Below are 19,081 nucleotides of genomic sequence, written 5' to 3'. Positions count from 1 at the left end.
CCATTACAGTTTATTCCCCACACAACAACCAGAGACCTTTTAAAAGTATAATTCAGATCATATTACTGGCTTCCTTTAATGTTTATAAAACATTAAATTTCTACATGTAGAATGATTATCTCCCAAGGTATCCTTCTCTCTCCCAAGGTAAGGACCCTAAAATAAATTTAGGGTCCTTACCAAGCAACTAGGCCTTCTTTGATCTGGCCCTCTATCTCTCCCAACTTACATCTTACCAAATCCCCATACCACCCTTCCACCCTTCCACAACTTGTACACTCAGTTAGAGCCACAGTGTTCCTTAAACAAGCCAAACTTGTTTCCGTCGCAGGGCCTTTGCATTTGCTGTTCTCTTTGCTGGGAATGCTCTTTACTCATTAAGTTTACTTGGCTTGCTCCCTCATCTCTTTCAGGTAGCAACTCAAATGTTGCCTTCTCTGAGACTTTCCCTGATCACTGTATCGAAAACAGTCTTTTTGTGTCTCAAGTTTCCCTTCCACTCCCCTCTAACTCTCCTTACCCTGCTTTATTAATATATATTAAATTTTTTTTGCTTATTTACTATACATCTTCCCCACTGGAATGAAATCTCCCTGAGGTCAAGAACCTTGGGTGTCTTCTTCAGCATCATATTCCTAGTACCTGGCACACAGTAAGGACATAATAAATATATGATGAATAAATGAATATACATCATGATCTTATTTATACTAAAAAAGACTAAAACATATGTGTGTGTGTGTGTGTGTGTGTGTGTGTGTGTAAATATATAAAGGATCTAGGATATACACTAAACTGTTGACACTAGTTATATCTGGGGAAGAAAGTAGAAAATAAGAAAAAGGAGAACTTTCACATTTTGCTCTGCATATTTCTGCATAAAAAAGACAAAATTAACTACAACACATGGCAGGAAGAAAATATTAAACATATTTAGAAATATAAACCTATTTATAGAATCATAAAATTTAGAAACATAGTAACCTCAGTAAGCATAACACTACACCATGGGTAGAGGGATCTATGATTAATAAGCAAACATCTTTTAAAAGAACTAGAATTAGGGTAATAAAATTTCCTGTTAACTTTTTATAGCCCTTATAAAGGTTTTTACTGTCATTTAAACAAAATAATAAAGTATACTAAATAAAAAGTGTATTACACATCAAATTAGTAATGATGAGTTGTATAGAATTAATTTCCATCGCTTGCTCAGTAGAAACTTTTAAACATCACCCTCCCCCAGGGATTCATCTAGATAATTATATATTTGTTTTGTTTCAGAAAATATGCATTCTAAGAGACATCTTTTTTATCAAGTTCTCCATCCAAATGTCTAGTGCCTTAATTTTTTTTACTTTATTGAGGCATATTTTTACATATTATATAATTCATCCATTTCAAGTATATAATTCGATGATTTTTAGTACATTTACCAGGTTGTGGAACACACCATAAATCAGTTTTAGAAATCTTCATCGTTGTAATAAAATCACTCATGACCATTTACTGTTAATCCCCATTCTCACCCCTTCTCAATCAACCATTAATCTACTGTCTGTCTCTATACTTCTGTCTATTCCTAGACATTTTCTATAAATGTAAACATATAATATGTGGTCTCTTTTATCTGGTTTCTTTCACTGAGCATCTTTTTGAGGCTCATCCATCTGGTAGCATGTATCAGTGGTTCATTCCTTCTTATTGCTGAATAGTATTCCATTATATGGGTATGCCATATTAGTGCCTTTTGATTTTATGACTTGGGATTTCCATTTTCCAGGTTATACAATGAGTGTAGGATAACCTGGGTACTTGGAGTATGGGTGGGGGGAAACCTATTTAACGTTTATTTAACACAAATGACACAGGTGAGTGTTTTTCAAACCCAATCCAGTTTATGCAGAATGAGATTGTCCTAGCTTCACTCAACAGCATTATGCTATCAGTCGCTTTTAAAGCCATTTTCCTGTCCTTCCTTCTTAACAGGAATGAAAGAACAGTTCCCCAAGGTATCCTTCTCTCTCCCAAGGCTTATAAAAAATCTCTGCACTCACTATGCCTTCTGCTTTACCTCCTTTTTCTACCTCCAAGTCCCTGTTTTCTCATTATCTTCAAGCTGACAGCTTCAAAATTTCCATATTCTCCAAGTTTCTGAAAAGTTATATTAAAACTAAATATCTGCATATTCTGGAATTTTATTTAAGAGAAATTTGTGGTTCTTTTGATGTAGCCCCTGAGAATAATTTGTTTCTATGTGGAAAAAAGCTTTGTAACTGATTTAAAACGAAAAACAAAAAAACTCACAACACCGATACAAAAGGAGCATGAGGACCCAAGTCAACATTTGACACTCTCATTTAAAAGAAAAGATCAGAAATATACAGTAATTAAGCACAGCTTTTTATCTTTTCTTTTTAACATGACCTTATTAAATACTGATTTTTTTTCATTCAGTCTAAAATGCCACCATAATGTTATTGTCTTGCCTCTGTTTTATGATGATGTCTGATTCAGATTAAGTGGATTATTTGCCTTTATAAAACATTAAATTTCTACATGTAGAATGATTATCTAATCATTTATGAACTTGGGTAAGGGATGGTGGTTCAGGGAGAGGGCTGGGGAAGGATGATTCAAATCTTATAACATACTTCTTATTACCAGTCTTTCTGAAGTCTTAATTTTCCAAGTGATTCCCAGACTATTAGCTTGAGAACATCAAAAATAAGATGATGTGGACACAGCTAAAAGCTTTCCCAATGGTAAACGTTCTCTAACTAGAAAATTATTCCACTACCCTTACCAGTCTAAGTTACAGTTCTTCTGGAGTACTTAAGAGAGTGAAAGCAGTAAAAGATAATACCAGCTACATGTAATTAGAAGAACCTTGCAAGATCAAGAAAAATAAGACAAACTATTATTATTAAAGCTTAAATGTTAGCTTTTATCTAACACTTAAATGCCAAGAACACCTCTCTTGGTGACGTTATTGCAGCAGGTGTGTGATAGGCCGTGTGAGCTACATTTTCATCTTTGAAAGGACAGCTTAAAAGGGGTTCTGAGTTAAGGTTTACTCTACTTCCATTATAGTTACAGAATCTAACTAGACCAGTGTAAGGTAGGGTACAGAAAGACAGGCTCTGCATTATAAATTTTAAAAATCCCTAGTAAATCAAAACTCCCACTAAGCATTCTTTAATGTCATCATTTCAATTAACTTTAAGAAAATGAATGGCATAATGATATGTATACTGTTATACTGTACCTTTCGCAGGCTTTCATATTCCTCACGAAGTTCCCCAGGCTTGCTTAATTTGATTGGTGCTCTGAATATAAACTCTGGAGGAAAGGGAAAAGAAAACACTTTTTAACAAAACTTTCTAGGAAGAAACCAAGATCTCGTCCTACTGCTGCCCCCACATCATAAACCACATAAAAATTGTGGTCATCTTCCACAATTTGAATACTCATTCATTTATTTAACGAATACTTATTAAAGGGTATAAACCAGGCACAGTTCTAAGCACTGGGGAGAAGCACTGAACAAATAAAGTCCTTACTATCATGGAGCTTACAATATTGTGGGGGGAAAGAGACAATGAACAAACAAGTGTGTGTATATAATACAACTGGTGGTACTAAGGGCTATGGAGGAAAATAAACACAGGCTGGAAGATTACTTTATCAATGTATAGAATGGTCTGAAGGGTCTCCCTGATAAAGTAACATGTTAAAAGACCTCAAGGAAAACTATATTTAAAGCTCCTAGTTCAACGTTACCAAGTAACATTTTAAATAAGCTGAAGTTTTACTCATAATACTTTGTTACTAATGTTTCTTTCTACTTCTTTTTCAACATTGCCAACAGACTATTTTCCTGTATACAACTTATAAATATTTTCAGTATATAACCGATTTTTTATCCTCAAAGCCTTCAGTGGTTTTGATCAGCTTACAGAATAAAGTCAAAACTCTTCAACATGTCACTCAAGGTTTTCCAGAGACTGATCACAACTTTATCTTTCTAAAGTGTCTCTCATCTCTTGACTATCTGGTTACAATATATATATGCCATATACTTCTAACCCTTTTATGCTGTTTCTCAGCTGAAATTCTCTTTTCTCCCCTTCTCTATATCCAGGCCCACAGGAGGCACACAATACACACTGGTTATATAAATGATAAAAATCCAACTTAAGAACAGGAATAAAAGATAAGTCCTAAATGCTATCAAAAAGGAAGGAGAAAATACGCACTTCTCTCTCCTTAAATGTACACAACACTTCGATATACCCCTATGTATATTTAGCAACTTAAACACAGTATTTATTTGAAGACTTACTAATAACTCTATATCCCATTCAGGTTGATAATATTTGTTGTAGAAAAGTGGGCTCCTCAAAAAGTTGACTTTTGTCCTTTTTCAGTTGTCTCAACTACCTTAAAAAGGCTCATATACACCAGAGAAATGTGGAAGATTCTTAGACAGAAACACTGGACGTAATACAGATGCAGAAAACAGTAACTTAAAGCTCTACCAAGCTGCAGAGAATTATTAGAACCGGGGCTTGGGAGGCAAACACTACATCACCTTCACCCACTTAAACAAAAAGTCCTGATGACTATTTTAATCATATCTCTTAAGTACATTTCTAATTATAGGCAAATAGTATCTAAAACCAGATGCTTTAAAAGAGGAGGGGAAGAAGGAAGAGAAAAGCAAAACCCTTAAGGCAAAAAAATACTTTTAATCCATTTATGGAGAACCTATTACCTGAACGATACTTTATATTTTCTCAGTGAATCTTCACAGAAACTTTATAAGGTAGGTATTATACCCATTTTACAATAAGGAAAATGAGAGGTTAGTGACTTGCCCAAGGCCACACAACTAGCACATGGCAAAATTAAGAGAAAAAGAATTAACAGGTATAAAGAGGGAAATTACATAATGACGAAAAAGGCAACCCATCAAGAAGCTATAATATTTATGCACTTGTATGAACCTACAGCAGAGCAAAAAAAAGATTATAAGAGAAATTAATAAATCCAAAATTATAGTAAAAAATTGTAACACACCACAATTAAAAACAGGTAGATCAGGAGGATCAAGAGGTAATAAAAATAAAGAAAAATTGAACAATAAAATTAACAAACTTGATTATCTATATTTATGAACTCAATGAACAAAATATATATTCCTTAAAGCAAACAAGGGACAATTAAAAATACACTAGGACTCAAAGAAGTTGCAAAAAATTTCAAAGTATTCATATTATACAGACTTTGCTCTTGGGTCTTAGCTGCCATTTTCCAAGCCAAGTTCTGTAGCTACCTGGCTGATTACTTTGGATTACTCAGTATTCTTTCCCAATAAATTCCTTATCTGCCTAAATTTGGCAGAGTACATTTCTGCTGATTAAAACTAACAACCACTGGCTGATTCTATTTTTCACATGGTACTATGAGATGACTAATAAACAAAACTCTACTAAAACTGGTTAAGAAAAAAAAGGAAAGAGACGACAAATTAATACTAAGAATAAAACTGAGGACCAAATTAGAAATATCAAGGCGAGTTTAAATCTCCAGCAACTATCAAAACAATGTTATAATGAGTGATCTTGCACATACATCATTTTGCATGTCTGCAAGTATATCCATAGATTAAAGTGCTGGAATCAGAACTGCTGAGTCAAAGAATATGTGCTTCTGTAATTCTGACAGACAATACCAAATCACCCTTCATAAAGCCTGTACAGATTTATAATCCCACCAGTGATGCATGAGAGCGCCATTTCCTCACACCTTTCCCGGCACAATGAGGGTTGAAATTTTTTAGCTTTGCCAATCTAATTGGTGAAATTCTGTATCTTATGCACTGAATGAGTGAAACTGAATACTTTTCACATGTTTGAGTAATTTGCATTTCCTTTGATGTGAAAAGTATATACATTTCCTTTACTCCTGTTGGAGTTAACTTTTTCTTCTTGATTTGTTAAAGCTCTGTCTAGGTAAGGAAAATTACCCTTATGTCACATGAATAGCAATACTTTTCCTAGTTTATCATCTGTCTTGACTTTGCTTATAGTGGTGATTTTTGTGTAGTTATATTAATCAAACTTCTCCTTTATGGCTTCTGCATTTTGTATCATATTTGGAAAGACCTTCCTCAGGCCAAGATACAATAACAAATTCTACCACAGTTTCTTCTGGTACAAAGTATAAGATTCTTCTCATATCTACTTTTAAAAATTCTAAATCTGTATATTTATTTGGAAGCAACATAAGGAGCATAATGTTATTCAGTCTTTTACTAAGTCTATGATCCAACACAAGGGACCAAAAATATTTTAATGATACACTAGTAAAAATGATTATAATTTTTACTTACTGTTAGAGAATTTGCTTTCTCTAAAATAGTTCTTGCTGACATTTAGAAGAAAATGTCCAAAGAGGTTAACATCTTCATTATATAGTGTAAATAATACAAAATTAAAAGCCTGATCCCCAAAACTTAGAAGCTTCCAGAGTCTTGGATAAGTCAGTCTCAACTTCCTCTTCTGTAAAACCAGAATAATACCTATTATGACAGGCCATTATGAGGATCAAATGAATATAATGAGAGTGAAAATACTTTGTAAACTATTTTCAGCCAGTAGAGTGGCATGCAGTAGAATCTGATAACTATAAAATTGTCTCTGGTGTTGGTGAGATAAAGAAATGGTAGTTTGGTTTGATTTATTTGCAAGTACAACTTACAAGAAACAAAGATAATGACCCAACTGCTTTGATACATATATTATATGAAAAGTTAAATTCACTTTGGGATACTTAAGAAATCTCAAAGTTCATAATATAAGGCCAAGTAGGAACTCGGCACACTGACTGAAATATTACTATGCCCTGACTCATTTGAGAGTGAAAGGTAATGGCAGGGGTAGGGGTGGAGTACTAATTTATCTTCACCAAAATTAGTACTGATATAGATTAGCTTACTCTTGGATTAAGATTAATGATGTTTAATGCTTTAAAAATACAAAATGCGAAATAGTCACTTTTTGCAACTTCTTCCCCCAAAAGGATTGTGCTACATTAACTGGCATCATGCCCAAAAGCTCAAAAAATTACATAGTCAACAAAGTAACTCTTGAATACAAAAACAGTTAAGCATAACAGGTCATGAATTGGTCCGATATGACATTAATTTAAATATTTAAGCCTATTTCCTATTTTAGTAACGCCCTCTAGAAACGTCAACAAGGCAAAAAAAAAATTCTTTTTTTTCCCTACTGGCTTGCAAAAAGAGCATATTAGGTTCTGATACCTGCTCTGTCAATTAAGTGAGAATATTTAGATATATCAAAGCTTCTCTTTGCCTTGGTCGCACCTATCAAATGGAAATTAAAATACTGGCCAAACCTACCTCATAGGAATGCAGAAGACCACAATTAATAGTAGTAGTAGTAATCAGTGAAGAATCCCTATAATAAATAAAAACAGCTAACATTTAATAAGAGCACACTATATGCTAAATGTTGCACACATACACACACAGAGAATGCAGAAAAGACTTAACAATAGCAGGCCTAACTTAAGATAGGCCTAACCAATCTTAAGGCCTGCTTACAGGGTTGGCCCTTGGCTGGTGCCTAGGAACTTGGATTTCAGGAGAGTTCCCACCCTCTCTGATTAGGTACAGGTTCATTGTACCTAAATTGTTTGTAGTACAATGTAGTTATGCTGAATACCTTCTTTCCTGATGGGATTCTGGAATTTTGGTATATGCTAGGCAGACAGTCCTTACATTATCAGCCCCTAATAAACACTCTGGGCACTAAGTCTCCAAGAAGCTTCCCTGGCTGGCACCATTTAACACATACTGTCACAACTTGTTGCTGGGGGAAGTAAGCATGTCCTATGAGACTCAACTGAGAGAGGACTCTAGAAGCTTATGCCTGGTTTCCCCTGGACTTTGTCCCATGTACCTTTTCCCTTTGCTGATTTTAATCCGTATCCTTTCACTGTAATGAATCACAGCCATGAGTAGGACTATATGCTGAGTCCTGTGAGCACTCTTAGTGAATCATCGAACCTGTGGTGGGGGGCCGGGGGGCGGGGTGTCTTGGAGCCCTCCTGAGACACACATACACACATATCATGGACTAAAATCTCTTTAGATCTCAGTTTCTACTAGAGAAATGAAGTCAACACACTATATAACTTCTGAAGTTAATGATTCAACACAGGCATTCCTTGTTTTATTGCACTTCACTTTCTTGCACTTCACAGATACTGTGGTTTTTACAAATTGAAGGTTTATGGCAACCCTGTGTTGTCAGATGATAATTAGCATTTTTTAGTAATAAAGTATTTTTAAATTAAGGTGGGTATATTGTTTTTTAAACCATGATGCTATTGCACACTTAACAGACTACAGTATAGTATAAACCTAACTTTTATGTGCACCGGGAAACCAAAAAATTCATGTGACTCGCTTTATTGCAGTATTCACTTTATTACAGTGGTCTGGAACCAAACTCTCAATATCTCCAAGGTATGCCTGTAATAATATTTTTATTTCATTTTCATTTACTACTCAACAGGTTTCTCTAAATTCTGAAATACTCTATTAAAGTTTAATATAATAGGTAAAAATGCTATTAGGATTTTAAACTTATATAACAGTAGCTATAACATGAAAATAATTTCTTTGAAGCCTTATGAAATATGGTTTCAATCCACCTGGAAAAAGGTCAGAAAAATGAAAATCTCCCCTTTTAAATCAAAGTCTTTTACAGTGTCTCTTAAAGCTTACTGGAGAACATGTATACACTCAACATTATTAATTATACTAAGATATTTATCAGTCATGATTAACCTTTCAGGTTCCCTGACTTCTGGTACAGAAAGAACACTCATTTATAATAAAATAGTTCCTGTCTGCTGATGCGGGACTTGACTTTTCTTAATATTCTCTTTACTTCCCTCTGCCTTCCTAGAGTCATATGTCAGCTCCCTCCACTCCAAAAGTTGAAATTGTGATTGAAACTCCTGCAATACTATCATAAAATCAGAGCAACAGGAGAAAACCTAGATGACTTGGTATGGTGATGCCTTTTTAGACATAATATCAAAGATATGATTCATAAAATAAGTAATTGATAAGCTGGACTTCATTAAAATTAAAAATTTCTGCTCTGCAAAAGACAATGTCAAGAGAGTGAGAACAAAAGCCACAGATTGGAAGAAAACATTTGTAACAGATGTATTTGATATAAGACTGTTATCCAAAATAAACAAAGAACTATCAAAACTTAATCGGAAAACAACCTGATTTTTTTTTAATGGGCAAGAGACCTTAACAGACACCTCACCAAAGAAAATATATGGCAAAGAAGAAGACACAGCAAATAAAATGAAAAAAACGCCCAACATTGTATGTCATTAGGGAATTACAAATTAAAACGAGATGGCACTACACCCCTAATTAGAAGGGCTAACATCCAAAACACTGACAACACCAAATGCTGGTGAAGATGTGGAGCAACAAAAATTCTCATACGCTGCTGGTGGGAATGCAAAATGGTAGAGCCACTTTGGAAGGCAATCTGGCAATTTCTTACAAAACTAAACATAGTTTTACCATACAATCCAGTAATTGCACTCCTTGATATTTACCCAAATGAGTTAAAAACTTGCATCCACACAAAAACCTGTAAATAAATGTTTATAGCAGCTTTGGCCATAACTGCCAAAACTTGGAAGCAAACAAGATATCCTTCAGAAGGTAAATGGATAAATAAACTGAGGTACATACAGTGAAATTAATTAAAGAAACCTCAGCTAAAATTAAGAGTAGGGACAGGCCTGTAGGGGGAGCGGTCATGCCCCCCCATGCATCCATCAGTTACTCCAAATAGGAAGAGCTATACATCTACACCTATGACAGGAAGGTGTTGCTTACTTTACTATCCAGCAGGAAGAAGAAAACTTCTCTCCACCCAAAAACAGCTCCACCAATCAGATATGCAGCAGCTCAACTGATGAGACGCCTCCATACTTTGGACTCCCAGCTTCCTCCAATGGACTCTTTGGTTATTACAGCCCTTCCCAACTCCCCTCTTTTCCCTATAAAAGCAAATTCCGCTTCCTTGTACAATCTCTGGATTTGTCTCTGGTCTGCCATAGTTTGCATATCCCGAACTGCAATTCCTCTGGCTATTCCCAAATAAACTCACTTTTGCTGGTAAAATAACTGGCTATTATATTATGAAAGTTGATAATCCAGACAATGGAATATTATTCAGTGCTAAAAAGAAATGAGTTTTCAACACTGATGAAAAAAATCGGAGATAACACAAACAGCTGGAACGATATACCAAGTTATTGGATTGGAAGAATCAATACTGTCAAAATGAATATACTACTCAAGGCAATCTACAGATTCAATGCAATCCCTATCAAGTTACCTATGGCATTTTTTTCACAGAACTAGAACAAAAAATTCTATAATTTATATGGAAACACAAAAGACCCCAAATAGCCAAAGCAATCCTGAGAAAGAAAAATGGAGCTGGAGGAATCAGACTCCTCAACTTCAGACTATACTACAAAGCTACAGTAACCGAAACACTATAGTACTGGCACAAAAACAGAAATATACATCAATGGAACAGGATAGAAAGTCCAGAAACAAACTCACATACCCATGGTCGACTAACCTACGACAAAGGAGGCAAGAATATACAATGGAGAAAAGACAGCCTCTTCAATAAGTCTGGGAAAACAGGACAGCTACATGTAAAACAATGAAATTAGAACACTAACACCACATACAAAAATGAACTCCAAATGGATTAAAGACCTAAATTCAAGGCCAGACACTATAAAACTCTTAGAGGAAAACATAGGCAGAACACTCTTTGACATAAATTGCAGCAATATCTTTTTTGATCCACCTCCTACAGTAATGAAAATAAAAACAAAAATAAACAAATGGGACCTAAGTAAACTTCTTCTGCACAGCAAAAGGAACTATAAACAAAACAAAAAGACAACCCTCAGAATGGGAGAAAATATTTCCAAACAAAGTAACTGACAAGGGATTAATATCCAAGATATACAAACAGCTCATGCAGCTCTATGTCAAAAACAAACAAACAAACAACCCAATCAAAAAACAGGCAGAAGATCTAAATAGACAATTCTCCAGAAAAGATATACAGATGGCCAAAAAGCACATGAAAAGATGCTAATTATCAGAGAAATGCAAATCAAAACTACAATGAGGTATCCCCTCACACTAGTCAGATTGGCCATCATCAAAAAGTCTATAAACAATATATGCTGGAGAGGGTGTGGAGAAAAAGGAAACTCTCCTACACTGCTGGTGGGAATGTAAATTGGTACAACCATTATGGAGAACAATATAGAGGTTCCTTAAAAAACTAAAAATAGAACTACCATATGATCCAGGAATCCCACTCCTGGGCATATATCTGGAGAAAACTCTAATTAGAAAAGATACATGCACCCCAATGTTCACAGCAGCACCGTTTACAATAGCCAAGACATGGAAGCAACCTAAATGTCCATCGACAGATGAATGGATAAAGAAGATGTGGTACTTATATACAATGGAATATTACTCAGCTGTAAAAAAGAATGAAATAATGGCATTTGGAGCAACATGGATGGACCTAGAGATTATCATACTAAGTGAAGTAAGTCAGACAGGACAAATATCACAGGATATCGCTTATATGTGGAATCTAAAAAAATGGTACAAATGAACTTATTTACAAAGCACAAATAGTCACAGATGTAGAAAACAAACATGGTTACTTGGGGGAAGGAGGGAGGAGGGATAAATTGGGAGATTGGTATTGACATATGCACACTACTATATATAAAACAGATAACTAATAAGGACCTACTGTATAGCACAGGAAACTCTACTCAATACTCTGTAATGACCAATATGGGAAAGAATCTAAAAAAAGAGTGGATATATGTATACATATAACTGATTCACTTTGCTGTACACCTGAAACTAACACAACATTGTAAATCAACTATACTCCAATAAAAATTTTTAAAAATAAATAAAATGTAATTATGATTAGAAAAAAAAGAAAAAAAATGAGCTTTCAAAGCTATGAAAAGACATGGAGGAACCTTTAATGCATATTACTAAATGAGAGAAGCCAATCTGAAAATGCTACATACTGCATGTCTCCAACTATATGACATTCTGGAAAAGATAAAACTTTAGAGACAATAAAAAGATCAGTAGTTCCAAGGACGGAGAAGGTAGGGATGAGTAGGCAGAGCAGAGGATTCTTAGGGCAGTGAAAAGACTCTTTCTAATATTATAATGATGGACAAATTTCATTATACATTTGTCCAAACCCACAGAATGTACAACACCAAGAGTCAAATCTACCATTCTGGTGAGTGACAGTGATAATGCGGGAGGCTATGAATGTGTGGGGGGCAGGGATCATATGGGGTATCTCTGTACCTTCCTCTCAATTTTGTTGTAAAACTAAAACTGCCCTAAGAAATAAATTCTTGGGCTGGCGGTGGGGGTGGGGGGTGGGGGTGGGGAGGGGCGGAGCACAGCAACAACATGTCAAAAGCAGCAGAAAAGGCAACATCACCCTCCTTAGCCCAGAGGAATTAGTCCCAAAACCCACCAATCCCTCCACCAGAATCTATAGGGATTTTCAAGTGTTTCAGTAGCACAGAAACAACCATTCATCCTTCCTTCATCTCACAGAAAAGAAATACTAGAAACTATTCCAGGTGTCACCGAGCTGCTGAGTATCTTAGTATTTATAAATGTATCCAGTGGTGGAAGTACTTTCTTAATGCCTGTCCTCTGACAACTATAGTTGACCCTTGAACAACACAGGTTTGAACTGCACAGGTCCACTTATATGCAGATTTTTTTTCAATAAATACATACTACGGTACCATATGATCTGCGGTTGAATCTAAGGTTGGTTGAATCCACTTATCCACATAAGGTTATACACAGATTTTCAACTGTGCAGGGGGTCGGTGCCGGTAATCCCCATGTTGTTCAAGGGTCAACTGCACCATGTTTAAAAGAGAAACTCTCTAAGGATATGATACCCTAAGAATGACAAACACACATGGCCAATGACCAAAGCTGAGTACTGCATTCAGTCTAATGTGAACTGTAGGAGCAGCTATACTTCCTTGATGGTCCTTCCTGAAAAAGATTTTCTCTAGGGTGGGGTGACTGGTTATTAATAAAGGCAAACAAACAAAACAAACTATAAGACTAGCATTTTGCTAACTGCACCAAACCCTCAGGAATAAAGTATCATTGTCAAAGAATCCACACTCAATACAAAATTAGAAAAAGAACCTCACTGAACTATATTGGGAAGACGCTACCCCAATAACTCTCAAATCCAAAGGTAAACATCCCTTGGTACCTGGCTATGCTTGAGTTTTTACCCCTGTACGTTCAATTTCTTATTAGTGCAGCAGAATGAAAAAGAACTTTGGACTTAAGAGTCCCAAGATCTTGATCCTAATTTGAATACTTCCACTTACTAGTTATTTGTCCTTGGGCAAATAAAAAATTCTCTTTGCTAATTTCCATCTCTATCTCCACCACCAGTATCATTCTGATGACTGGCAGTTATATAGCACTTTCACTATGCCAGGCCCATTTCTAAGGACTCTATATTTTAACTCATCTAATCTTCATAATGACCCAATGGGGAGATGCTATTACCCCCACTTTACAGATGAAGAAACTGAAGCACAGAGCATATAACTTGCCCAAGGCTACACTGCTGTAAATGAAAGAGCTATGATTTAAACTCAGGCAATCTGGCTCCAGAATCGGTCCTCTTACCCACTGTTCTTTATTACCTCTTTAATATTAAAAAGAAAAAGAAAAAGAAGCTGAACAACCCTATATGACAATGGGCAAAGGACATGAACAGGCAGTTTACAGAAACATAAATTCAGATGACTTGTAAACAAATTAAAATATGCTCAATTTCGCTCATTTCAAGATATTAAAAACTTCTGAAACAAAATGCTTTTATATACCAGATTGGCAAATATCAAAAAAATTGATAAAGACAAGAGTTAGCAAGGGTATTCGTTATCTTAATGATATATCATACATGTTTACAAAGATGTACAGACAAGAATATTCACTGCAGATCAATCACAATACTAAAGGCTGGAAACAACCTAAATGTCCTTCTATTTTAGAATGACTGAATAAATTATAAGTGACTGGGATACAATGGATCCTTTCCTATACTGTCTGTTTTTATTCCTGGTCTGGTTTCTTGGTTTACCACATAATTTTTGTTAGAATGCCATTCATTGCGTTATGAAAAACTATAAAGGCTGTGGACGATATAACACTCCTACAGAAGATTCACCATGTTCTCTGACAGGCAATTAGACTAAGGGTAGATCACCTCACAATCCATTCAGGACATGAGCTTATTCAAGGTTGGCTGCAGGCTTTGTAAAGCTTGAAAAGTTTGATCTACCCTAGTTTGTAGCCCTCCAAGGATCCAACTGAGAGTTAAGGGTATCTTCCAAGCCTGCCTTCCTTGGAAGGTCCTCAACTTTTCTCTCCTCAACACTGAAGAACTGCTAAAAGAGTGCTCTGCTTTTCATTAGGCTTCTGGGAAGCTTCTTAACCTTTTACCCTACACAGTTAAAGAATCTGCAAATGCCTCAAGAGAAAAAAAAGCAGGTGGAGAGGCTGGGGCGGAGGGAGTGGGGGGGGGGAGATGCACCTCCCTTCTCTCTGGGATCTTGGCCTCTCAAGTTTTGGCTGCCTTGGCAGCCCTGAACTATAATTTTTGTATCCCTAGCCCCATGAAGAAAGCTCTGCTGGCTTTTTTGCCTCTTAATAGCTATACTCTCCCTTTGCCAAGAATCCACAAATGTCTGAAGTCCTGGCTGCCTTGGCAATTTACCAATGCCTTCATATAGATTTTTTTTTTTTTTAATCAGGCTTTTCTAGTTATTCTCAGCAGGAGTTTTGGTCTGCTACAATCTGCTCCATCATAGCCAGAAGCAAAATCTACATTCTTCATAAGCAATGGAGAAGACAAGATTTTCGTCGTGAAACCACAAACCATTAATAAAGAGGGAACAAGCAGTGAGGAAGAAGACAAAAGGGGAAAATATTCTTTTAAGAAAGTCAAGAAAGGAATCGAATAAAGGTAGAAAATGTGTGGTCCAAGTACTAAAGAAACTTACAATCTTACTAGGGAATGAAAAACATACGCGAGTGAAACTACTACAGAATGTCAAAGAGTTATAAAACTAAACACCTGACTGCAGCTCAGAACAGCATGAGGTAGAGGTACACAACAGCAAAAGAAGACAATGAATCAAAGTACATCTTCTACAACAAAACCTATGTATGTGCAAAGATACACAGGAAACAAGAGGCCATTATCCATATTAATCTCAAGGTTACCTGCTTATACTACCCACCAAACTTCTGAACGATCTTCAAATGGAATATTCAAAATGAGAAACTTTAATGTTAAATTAGGCATACCATTTAGAAGTAGGAAGGTGGAAACATGGGGAGTGAACCACAAATACGTTCTAAAACCAAACTAAAGTGCTTTCCATTTTATCTACTATTTTCTTGGTTTACTCCTTCTAACTCTCCAAGAGTGCAGATGACAGCCAAGTACCAACTGTCTTAAACTAATGCAATTGCTCCTTTACCTACTTGCCCAAGACATTAACAATTTACAGTAGGCAATATAAAGAGCGTTTACCTGGAAAGAAGAGGAAGTGCACAGAGAAAAATTAAAAGTTAAGAAAATATTCATATTAAATTTTAAAGCTGCTTACCTAAGTACCATAATTAACACCACAGATTACTGCCTTAGTAACTCAAACTGTGTTTTGAAACTATCCTTGGCAAAGAACTAATTAAATCAAGATGTCACAACTCACATACCAAGAACTTAAAACATGTTTGTAACTTTTGACCTAATAATTTCTAGGAATCTTAGAAAATAATCTAAAATACAGAAAAACTTTTACATAAAAAGATTTTCATTGAAACATTGTTCATAACTGCAAAACAAAAACTGAGAATAACCTAAATGTCCAATATTGAGGGAATGATTAGGCTAATTACGGACAGTCCATACAATGTACTATTATCCTGGCATCAAAATTATATAGAAAGATTTTTTTAATAATATGCAATATTGGGCTTCCCTGGTGGTGCACTGGTTAAGAATCCGCCTGCCAATGCAGGGGACACGGGTTCGAGCCGTGGTCTGGGAAGATCCCACATGCCGCGGAGCAGCTAAGCCCATGCGCCACAACTACTGAGCCTGTGCTCTAGAGCCCGCGAGCCACAACTACTGAGCCCGTGAGCCACAACTACTGAAGCCCGCGCATCTAGAGCCTGTGCTCTGCAACAAGAGAAGCCACTACAATGAGAAGCCTGCGCACTGCAACAAAGAGTAGCCCCTGCTCGCCGCAACTAGAGAAAGCCCGCGCACAGCAACAAAGACCCAACACAGCCAAAAATAAGTAAAATAAAATAAATTATAAAAAATGCAATATTGCTTTAATTAGATAGGAAACCATTTATGCTAAATGAGAGATGCAGATGCCAGACTGAATATGCCTTATAATTTCAAACATGAACATTAAATATAGAAATGGAAATAACAAATGGAAAAAGAAATAACAATATAATTGTAGAAGTCACAAAGGGAGAAGAAAATATTAATGATAACATATCAAGTTATCATACATAAGTGTGTAAGAATAATGAAAACCGTTATCAGAGATCGGGAAGTTAAAGAGGGAAGTGAGCAGTGAGGAAGAGGGAGGTGCTGTGGGAAGAGAAAATACACCAAAAAAAGCCATGAGACCCTTTCCCCAAAGCACTTATTAACATAGCTTATTAGCTAAGACAAAGTCATAAAAAGTTGTAAGAAGAGATTTAAATAATTACAGAGACTATGACAAATGCAAAGTCACAAAATGAACAAGTGCCAAATGCATCTTACAAGCAAATGTTCCAACAGACATCTGTAAGAGCAAGAGAACAAGGGCTGGGAAGGAGAGTCAAGGCTTTAGGAAGGTTGGATGAAGCTGAGCCTAACTGATAAAACTTAGATTAAGTTAAAAGACGGAAGGGGACTTTCCTGGTGGTCCAGTGGTTAAGTCTCCGCGCGCCCAATGCAGGGGGCCCGGGTTCGAAGCATGCCACAACAAAGAGCCTGCACGCCACAACAAAGATCCCCTGTGCCACAACTAAGACCCGGTGCAAGTGGTTAAGAATCCACCCGCCAATGCAGGGGACACGGGTTCGAGCCCTGGTCTGGGAAGATCCCACATGCTGCAGAGCAACTAAGCCCGTGCGCCACAACAACTGAGCCTGTGCTCTAGAGCCTGCGAGCCACAACTACTGAAGCCCGTGCACCTAGAGCCCGTGCTCCTCAAGAAGAGAAACCACCGCAATGAGAAGCCCGCGCACCACAACAAAGAGTAGCTCCCGCTCGCCACCCACACGCAGCAACGAAGATCCAACGCAGCCAAAAATTTAAAAATATAAATAAATAAATTTGTAAAAAAAAAAAAAAAAAGACCCAGCGCAGCCAGATAAATTTTTTTTGAACGTCTTTTAAAAAAAAAAAGAGATGATTAGAGAAGAGCTAACACCTATCCTTCTCAAACTCTTCCAAAATATTGCAGAGGGAGGAACACTCCCAAACTCATTCTACGAGGCCACCATCACCCTGATACCAAAACCAGACAAAGATGTCACAAAGAAAGAAAACTACAGGCCAATATCACTGATGAACATAGATGCAAAAATCCTCAACAAAATACTCGCAAACAGAATCCAACAGCACATTAAAAGGATCATACACCATGATCAAGTGGGGTTTATCCCAGGAATGCAAGGATTCTTCAATATACGTAAATCAATCAATGTGATACACCATATTAACAAATTGAAGGAGAAAAACCATATGATCATCTCAATAGATGCAGAGAAAGCTTTCGACAAAATTCAACACCCATTTATGATAAAAGTCCTGCAGAAAGTAGGCATAGAGGGAACTTTCCTCAACATAATAAAGGCCATATATGACAAACCCACAGCCAACATTGTCCTCAATGGTGAAAAACTGAAACCATTTCCACTAAGATCAGGAACAAGACAAGGTTGCCCACTCTCACCACTATTATTCAACATAGTTTTGGAAGTGTTAGCCACAGCAATCAGAGAAGACAAAGAAATAAAAGGAATCCAAATCGGAAAAGAAGAAGTAAAGTTGTCACTGTTTGCAGATGACATGATACTATACATAGAGAATCCTAAAGATGCTACCAGAAAACTCCTAGAGCTAATCAATGAATTTGGTAAAGTAGCAGGATACAAAATTAATGCACAGAAATCTCTTGCATTTCTATACACTAATGACGAAAAATCTGAAAGTGAAATTAAGAAAACACTCCCGTTTACCATTGCAACAAAAAGAATAAAATATCTAGGAATAAACCTACCTAAGGAGACAAAAGACCTGTATGCAGAAAATTATAAGACACTGATGAAAGAAATTAAAGATGATACAAATAGATGGAAAGATATACCATGTTCCTGGATTGGAAGAATCAACATTGTGAAAATGACTCTACTACCCAAAGCAATCTACAGATTCAATGCAATCCCTATCAAACTACCACTGGCATTTTTCACAGAACTAGAACAAAAAATTTCACAATTTGTATGGAAACACAAAAGACCCCGAATAGCCAAAGCAATCTTGAGAACGAAAAATGGAGCTGGGGGAATCAGGCTCCCTGACTTCAGACTATATTACAAAGCTACAGTAATCAAGACAGTTTGGTACTGGCACAAAAACAGAAATATTGATCAATGGAACAGGATAGAAAGCCCAGAGATAAACCCACGCACATATGGTCACCTTATCTTTGATAAAGGAGGCAAGCATATACAGTGGAGAAAAGACAGCCTCTTCAATAAGTGGTGCTGGGAAAATCG

The 19,081-nt window shown here is 36.3% G+C and overlaps 1 protein-coding gene across 1 annotated transcript in view; it reads right to left on the bottom strand.

Moving 5' to 3' along the window:
- The window catches only part of RNF169 (ring finger protein 169), a 91,890-nt gene that overhangs the window by 55,424 nt on the left and 17,385 nt on the right, over positions 1–19,081 (bottom strand). The window contains exon 2 of the mRNA XM_082343158.1: positions 3,269–3,342. Coding sequence (XP_082199284.1) covers positions 3,269–3,342 — 74 coding nt within the window. The remainder of the gene's footprint in view (positions 1–3,268; positions 3,343–19,081) is intronic.

The sequence above is a fragment of the Balaenoptera borealis genome (assembly GCF_965194805.1).
Source record: "Balaenoptera borealis genome assembly, chromosome: 11".
NCBI lineage: Eukaryota > Metazoa > Chordata > Mammalia > Artiodactyla > Balaenopteridae > Balaenoptera > Balaenoptera borealis.
Note: the sequence above shows the minus strand (reverse complement) of the source record. Positions and strands in the feature narration are given on the sequence as shown.